Source organism: Cannabis sativa, chromosome 2 (assembly GCF_029168945.1).
Source record: "Cannabis sativa cultivar Pink pepper isolate KNU-18-1 chromosome 2, ASM2916894v1, whole genome shotgun sequence".
Lineage (NCBI taxonomy): Eukaryota > Viridiplantae > Streptophyta > Magnoliopsida > Rosales > Cannabaceae > Cannabis > Cannabis sativa.
The window spans coordinates 66,094,140-66,102,911 of NC_083602.1; the positions used below are offsets into that span (position 1 = coordinate 66,094,140).

At 29.7% G+C, this 8,772-nt stretch overlaps 1 protein-coding gene across 1 annotated transcript; it reads left to right on the forward strand.

Moving 5' to 3' along the window:
• On the forward strand, positions 1-5,078 carry LOC115721108 (protein ALP1-like). The gene is made up of 2 exons (XM_030650356.2): positions 1-1,109; positions 3,890-5,078. The coding sequence occupies exons 1-2, from the start codon at positions 977-979 to the stop codon at positions 4,933-4,935; spliced, it is 1,179 nt and encodes a 392-aa protein (XP_030506216.2). The 5' UTR covers positions 1-976; the 3' UTR covers positions 4,936-5,078.
• The last annotated feature ends 3,694 nt before the right edge of the window (positions 5,079-8,772 follow it).

Genomic DNA, 8,772 nt, shown 5'->3' on the forward strand with positions numbered 1-8,772 from the left:
AGCAATTGAGAACTCAAACGTACGTACATATATGGATAAATTACATTTCTTTTTTATTTTAGGAAAGATACATTACATTTCTAATATTTGATATATAAATTCATATAAACCAAATGTAACATTCTTTTTCTTGACCGTATATAGTTTTTCAAGAGTAAATTCTTTCTATTCCAAGGTTTTCAATTCGCTCTTCGATTATTATGATTTAATTATTCTTTTATATTTATTTATTTATATAATAACATATAAAAGGCACGAGGCAAATGATTTCATTCATTTTTGCTTAAATTTAAGGAAACTCGCTCACGAAAAAAAAAAAAAAGAAGAAAAAATTAAGGAAACTCGAAGAAATTTGACATGTTTAGTAGACTACCCTTTCTCTCTCCCTCTCTCTTTCTAGTGTTCAGTTTCTCTCTCTGAAATCTATAATGTTTTGTCTAGTGAGAGAGAACTCTTCGCCAAATAACTAGTGTTTCTCACTTTTCTTGCCACATTGTCCTTAACACATGTGTAGCTTGGATTTTCCATCACTTACCCTTGTAGCTTCTGTATCTATCTATACACACACACATAATCTTTCTTCCCCTATTATTATTATTTTTATTATTGATATTGTTTGTTTCATTTGCATGTTTCAGATACCCAACAACGCAAAGCATTCTTTTTTTTTTTTCTTCCATAAATATATATATATTTAGATATATAATATATAATATAAACACAGTTGCAAGTTTAACATTTTTGCCTATTCTCATTCGCGAACTCTTGTGCATGTTTTGAGTCACTGCTTCTTTCGTGATCTTTATGTGTTTGAGGGGATGAAATACATATATCTATTTTTTTACTCTCTCTGTCTTTTTTATTAAATGGGTATTGGTTTTTCTGTGAATTATAGTGAAGTTTGTTTGACTTTGGTCGTTTGAAGCTGCTGGTTCTTCTGGGTTTTGATTTAATTGGGTCGTTTCACCCTGATGTGATGGCTCCTGTTAGAGGCTCTAAAAAGAGGAAGAAGACAGAAAAGAAGCCTGAGGAAAATGCTTATGGTTCTGGGTCATCTGAGAGGGATGGTCCTCTTGATTGGTGGGATGAATTATTGAGGAGAATTAATGGTATATTTTCTTATATACTTTTCTATGTTTCATCTCATTTTTTGGTTGTTATTGTTTCTCTTCTTATGTTTGCTTCTGTTTATCTCGTGTGTGATTCTTGATAATTGATATTGCTCTTGTTGAACTGTCATATTCTGATAGGTTTGTTGGTTATTTTCTGCATTGGATGAAATTCTAGTTGATGGGTTGAATTCAGTTTTGTCAAAATCAATTAGCTTTATGCTTTATTTTCTCATTCAAGCCAATACTTGGTATTAGCAACAAATGTATTTGGTTACATACAAGAGAAATCCCTAATCCTTCTTTTGATGTTATCCACTTCACCTTAAAGTTCTGTTTTTCTTTGACTTAATGACTCAGAGAATGATAGTATTAAGATTTCATAAGATGGTAATGAGGATTTTTTTTTCCGAGATTTGAAGATCAAATGATGTTTCTAGATTATTATACTGCGCACTTTGGCTTCTATTGAGCTTTAAGTTTTATAAGATACACATTTCTTTATTATTTCTCAAAATAATTGAGAAAGTGTTTTTGGTTTTATCATTCAGAAAATGTAGAGTTGTTGGGTGTTTTAGAATATAAAATCTAGGCATGGATGTAAATTGTTTATGGATAGTTATATGCAGGAATCTTCTGATTAAGCTCTTGTTCGTGAAATAGAAAGGATTCGAATCATAGGTTGCTTATGTTCTATATATAGGGTTTCAGCAAGTTGTGAATTTATAGTCCTATCTACTGAATGTTGGAACTTTTATAAGAGGATTACTTAGGACATTGTTTTGTGCAGATAAAAGCTTTTTCATTATGCATAAAACCAAAAGACTTTCATCTCCTAATGTCATTCAGTAAAGCATTATTAAGCTTTTGGTTATATCTAAATTATGATCATGATGAAATTACTTTAGTTAGTTGTAAGTATCTGATCTTTCTTCAGTGTTTGGACGGTTTCTTTTCTCCTCCTTTTCTTTATTGGTGAGTAGTAGATATGCACAAAATGCATAAAGAATGTGTCTGCTGAGTATCAAATTATAGGCATAAGAGCAAGAGAGAGGCGAGGATATTTGGTTCAGCAAACACATTTGGTTAATAGCTTTGCTGGTTGTTTTGACCAAGGTAGACATTTTTGCTCTACAAAAGAAGTTATAAAGTATTTGCAGACATTTCTTTGGGTAAATTTTCAAAAATATAATCATCTACCATTGATTCATTATTTCCTTTTCATTGCTACAAATATGGAACTTCTTATAGATTATGTTTGAGAAACTGATTTCACATGCCAAAAACTATTGCAATTTGATATTTGTTACTGTTTTTCTTCCCCTATGGTTTGGAATAGTCTTTGCAACAAGAATACTATTACAATTATTTCATTCTTTGCTTCATTAACTTTCAAATTGCTGCACCTCTACTATTTTCTTTGATGCATAAAATCATGTGTATGCAAATAAATAAAGTGAACAGTCATTAGGAAAATTTACTGAACTTAGATGATTATGACTGCTTGGCAAAATGTCTGGCTGCTTATAAAACTTGATATGTAAATTCACCTTTATTAGATAGGAACATGGACAGGAAAAAATTCTACATAGGTTGCACTAAAGTAAAGAAATCAAATAAATAATATTACGCAGACTTTCGTTAAAGAACAATATATTTTCTGCATGTATAGTTTAAACTAGACTTATTGAAATGCTAAATATATATATTGTGTAATCTGTATATCACTTAAACAGCTTACTGATATTTTGAGCGAAGACTCTTTTTAAGTGTGAGATTAGAATTTATAGCTTTTAAATTATGTATTGTTATTTGTTGATGCTCTATACATCAAGTAATTCATACAATAAGAACACAATTATTTTGGCACAATTTTGGTTAAATACTTGCTCAAACTATGAAATGTACTTTTATATACCTTTTACTTTTTATATATAAATGTCAGGAATATATTGATGAATCTTTAGTTAAAAATTTGAAGAGAACTTTCTTTAGTGCACAAATATTTTCTTAACAAGAGAGATAGACACAGTAGGTAAAGATTTTAGATAACTAGCAAAACTAAACAAGCTAAGAGCTGAAGAGTTTTAATTGCCAGCAAAGTGGTTACAATACTTCACTATCCAAAAGTTGCTAACTTGAAGAAGATTTATTATGTCAAGATGCTGATATCAGATGATGGTAAAAACAAAAGAAAACACATTCAATATCTCAAGAGTTGGGAAAAGGAACTTATTGGGAAATTAAGAAAAGAAAAATCTCTCAGATCATTTTAGCTTAGAGACACTTATCTTTCTGCTTTTCACTATATATGACATTTTATTTATATGCACGGTTTTTGTTTTAGTTATTTTGATTTCTTACTCATTGGCCGATTACCAGCATCTACCCAAAACCAATCCTTTGGGAGACCTGCCAGACTATGTTTATGATCTTTCCAAAAAGGCTAGATTATCTTCTGCTAAAATAAACTATAAGTTTAGCTGTTAGGAGATGTGAGAGCATATATTTACATTTTTGTGGCCCAGAAATTATATGGTATCACCACTACTAAGCAATATGCAGACATATTTTGAGTTTTGGTGTGTATTTTCCAAAATGAGTTCTGACTGAATCATGCATTAAACATAATTAGGCTACCTTGATGGTTCCATACACTTTGGCATTAGCTCTTTGGCATGCGTTGTAGATTCATACATGAATAAATACATATATAAGAGTAAAAAAACTACAGCTATGGATTTTAAAAAAAAAACTTTTTTCTCCTCTTGTCATGGCAGGTATACAATGTCCATCAAAAGGTGTTGACAAGTTTGAATCTGTTTTCAAGATTTCTCGGAAAACTTTTGACTACATATGTTCACTTGTAAAGGAAGATATGATGGCTAAGTCAGCTCATTTTGTGTTCGCAAATGGAAAATCTTTGTCTTTATGTGATCAAGTTGCTGTCGCACTAAGGAGGCTGAGCTCTGGTGACTCGCTTGTGACAATTGGCGATTTGTTTGGCGTGAACCATTCAACTGTCTCTCAAGTGACATGGCGATTTGTAGAATCAATGGAAGAACGGGGACTTCACCACCTACAATGGCCTTCCACCGAAGCAGAAATGACAGAAATCAAGTCCAAATTTGAGAAAATAAGAGGCTTCCCTAACTGCTGTGGTGTCATTGATACCACTCACATCACAATGTGTTTGCCTGCTTCAGACCCGGCCGGTAATGTATGGCTTGACCATGAAAAGAACCACAGCATGATATTGCAGACAGTAGTGGATGCCGATATGAAATTTCGGGACATAGTCACTGGATGGCCTGGGAAAATGAAGGATTGGTTAGTGTTTCAGAACTCAAATTTTTACAAACTTAGTGATAAAGGAGAGAGGCTGAATGGGAAGAAAGTGGAGATTTCAAAAGGATTAGAAATAAGGGAGTACATAATTGGTGATTCAGGATTTCCTCTGCTGCCCTATCTTGTAATCCCATATGAAGGAAAAGACCTCCCAGAATCAAAAATTGAGTTCAACAAGCGCCATTCTGCAACTCGAATGGTTGCTCAACGAGCATTGGCGAGACTCAAGGACACATGGAGGATCATTCATGGAGTAATGTGGAGACCTGACAAACACAGACTTCCAAGAATCATTCTGGTTTGCTGCTTGCTTCATAACATTGCCATTGATATGCAAGATGAGGTGCAAGATGCACTGTCTTTGTCTTCCAACCATGACTCTGGTTATCATCAAGAAATATGCGGAACCACTGACGTTGATGGTGTGAACCTCAGAGACAAGCTAGCCCTCTACCTGTCTGCAAGGTTACCACCTTGATTGTTTTTCATTTGGGATTTGGTCAAATTAATTCTTGTTTTTAAAAGATTGCTGCCTTTCGATCTATTATTTACTTTTTCGAGACAGGATCAGCTCTTGAAAATCATTGAGATGAAATTATATTAAATTCTGTTTTTCATTAAGACTAACTTGTTAATTTTTAGGCAGACATTGCAAGTTTGAGTAGAGTAGATCTTTCAGAAGTTACCGAAATTATGGCCGAGACAAACAGGTGATAGATTAAGCTACTGTTTTATTCATTTGAAATAGCTTGTAGACTTGTGTACTTGTGTACTAGTTTCCTATGTATACTTATATCAAGGCCTATGTAGTATGTGCATGCAACAACAACTATAACTCAGAGTCATCCAACATCACTATTAACACCCATTAGAAACTCAAATTTAGTGTTAAATCAACACCAAAAAACTACTATTTCAACACTAAATTTTTTTTCAATTCCAACCACAATACTAAAAATTACACCAAATTTTATATTCTTTATTATTTTATTATTTTTTTAATATAATAAGAATATTTTAATACTAAATATATATAATTATTTACTTTTTCTTCTTTAAAGTATTATTTAATTATTAAAAACTTTTTCTAAAAAAAAATAGTGTGGTCTACAGTGTCCCACTAAATTTGATGGGACACTGTAGACAAAGCTATATATATAAAGATAGGTTTAGTGTCCTATTGGAGTAAATATGGTGTGAAACTACACTATATTTAGTGTTTTAGTGTCCCATTGGAGATGGCCTTAGAATACTAGTATCTTATGTTTTGAGCAATATACTGATGCAAGAAATATATGCATCAAAATTAATTGATGAAAGTTTGGTAGAAAAGATTAAAAAAAAAATATATTGTACTAATGAAGAAAAAAATTATTGATTCTTTCACTATCACTTAGGGTTTGTTGTACAGAACTAAGTGAAGAGATTAGACAATTATGTTTAGTTAGTTCCATGATTGGTTGGCTTTTTGGGACTGGATTTGTCTCCTTTCCAAAAAGTTTCAATCTTGTAATATATATAGAAATTTTTTACCGTAGGAAGACTTGTTTTATTTATGAAAAACATTTTTTTAATCATAGATAGCGATAACTTTTGATGGTACAAATTAATTATTGTGTAAGTGAATTCATTATTATTTTATAGAATCTTGAAAATATAAATATTAATTGTATTATTTTAAAGATTCTTGAAAATATAAATGTCAGTACAATTTTAAAAAATAAAAATAATTTAAATCAAATAATGTGTATTAAAAGAATGGGAAAATTCTAGAATACACTACCTTAAAAGGAATTTATCCATACATCTCTATCTATTTTAGTGTCCAAAATAATTATTTAGTTAAATTTTTTCTCATGGTCATGTAAATTATAGTTATTTAAAATATTCTGTAAAATTTTAAGAAATTTGAAAAAATTTAAGACGCTGAAACTGCGTTCAAATAATGTGTTGCACCCGTGACTATTTTATTTTATAAGCGTGTAAAATAGACTGCTTGAATATTGTTCTATATTGTAAATTATTCCAAACTTCTTAAAATTTTCTAGGATATCTTAAATAGCTATAACATACATGAATATGAAAAAAAAAAATCAAACAAAATTTTTTTTCTGGATGCCGAAATAAGTAGAAGGTGCATCAGTACATCTCTTTTAAGGGGTGAATTGTAGAATCATCCAAAAGAGTATTTAACAAATTAGAATTTCAGACTTTTAGTTATATTAATATGGAAAATTTTATAATTCACCCATTAAAAGATATGTACCGATACATCTTTATCCGTTTTAGTATTCGAAATAATTTTTTAGTTAAATTTTTTCTCATGGTCATGTAAATTATAGTTATTTAAGACATCCTGCAAAATTTTAAGAAATTCGGAAAAGTTTAACACGCCGAAAATTGCGTTCAAACAGTATGTTGCACGCGTAACTATTTTATTTTATACGTGTGTAAAATAAACTGTTTGAACATTGTTTTCTATATTGTAAATTATTCTAAATTTTTTAAAATTTTGTAGGATATCTTAAATAATTATAACGTACATGAATATGAAAAAAAAATTAGACTAATAAATTCTTCTAGATGCCGAAACAAGTAGAGGGTGCATCAGTACATCCCTTTTAAGGGAGTGCAACCCCTGACTGTTTCGGTATCTATAAGAATTTTTTAGTCTAAATTTTTTATAGTCGTGTACGTTATAGTTATTTAAGACATGCTGCAAAATTTTGAAAAATTCAGAATAATTTACAATATCGAAATCATTATTTAAACCGTCTATTTCACACGCGTATAAAATAAAATTAAAAGTCACGCGTGCAATAAACTCTTTGAACACTATTTTCAACGTGTTAAATTTTTCCAAATTTTGTCAGATGTCTTAAATAACTATAATGTATACGACCATAAAAAAAATTAGACCAAGTAGTTTTTTAGATACTGAAATAGATAAGGGTGCATCAATACAACTATTTTAAGGAGGTGTATTCTACAATACATCCTATCAAAATGGGTGTATTGCTGCAATCCCTGCTGTTTCGGTATCTATAAGAATTTTTTAGTCTAAATTTTTTTTATAGTAGTGTACGTTATAGTTATTTAAGACATCCTGCAAAATTTTAAAAAATTTGTCATAATTTACAATATCGAAATCATTGTTTAAATAGTCTATTTCACAAGCATATAAAATAAAAAAGTTACGCATGCAATAAACTCTTTGAACACTATTTTCGATGTGTTAAATGTTTCCAAATTTATCAAAATTTTATCAGATGTCTTAAATAACTATAATGTATACCACCTAAAAAAAATTAGACCAAGTAATTTTTTAGATACCAAAATAAATAAGGGTACATCAATGCACCTATTTTAAGGATATTTATTGTAGAATTTTTCCTAAATATATATAGGGTATTCTTTTGATAAGAACACCAATTTTGTACTCACAAATGAAGGTCTTTTTATAACCTGCGGTAGTAATTCATTTAATTACGGTACAGAATCAATAACTTATTTTTTTACAAAAATATAGGAAAAAAATATAAGTTTTGATATAGATAACATAAAAACTTAATTATACTAAATGTGACATTCTTCTAAAAAAAAAATTAAAATATGGGAAAAAATAAAGAGGAATGCCATACAAAAACTTTAAATTGTGTTTCTCTTTTTTTTATTCTTTTTCTTTTCTTTTCTTTCAAAAAAAAAATACTGTAATAAAGAAAAAATTATCTCACTTGAGGTTTTTTTTTAATAGAAACTCAAATAATATTAAAATAATTTTAATAAGACATTAAATTAATAAACTAATTAATTCTATATAATTAAAAATTAATTTTTGAACGAAAAAAACTAGTTACAAATACCAAAAGTCATATATAAATTTTACATGTTTCTTAGAAGCTCTAAGACTTGACCACCAACCCACTACCAAAACTAAAACCAATACAAGACCAAATTTAAAACCAGTTACAAGTTTTCGAGATACTCCAAGACTCGACCATCAACCCACTACACAAAACAATCACTGTCTACTAAAACAAAATATTTGCCACAATAAAAGTAGAAAATAAAATGAAAACATTCGACAAAATTGCTATCATCGTTGGAAAAGTCATTGCTATCAAAAAGTCATTGTAGTTAGACATCGAAATTGTCACCAATGTTGGACGTTTGAGCTGTCATCGGAGTTGGACCTTTGAATTTGACAATAAAAAATCAGTAATATTTATGATCAGCTAATCAAAAATATGACATTGAGAAACTATTTATGTAGATTAACTAAATTAAAAACTAATCTTAGAAATAGTTATGTATT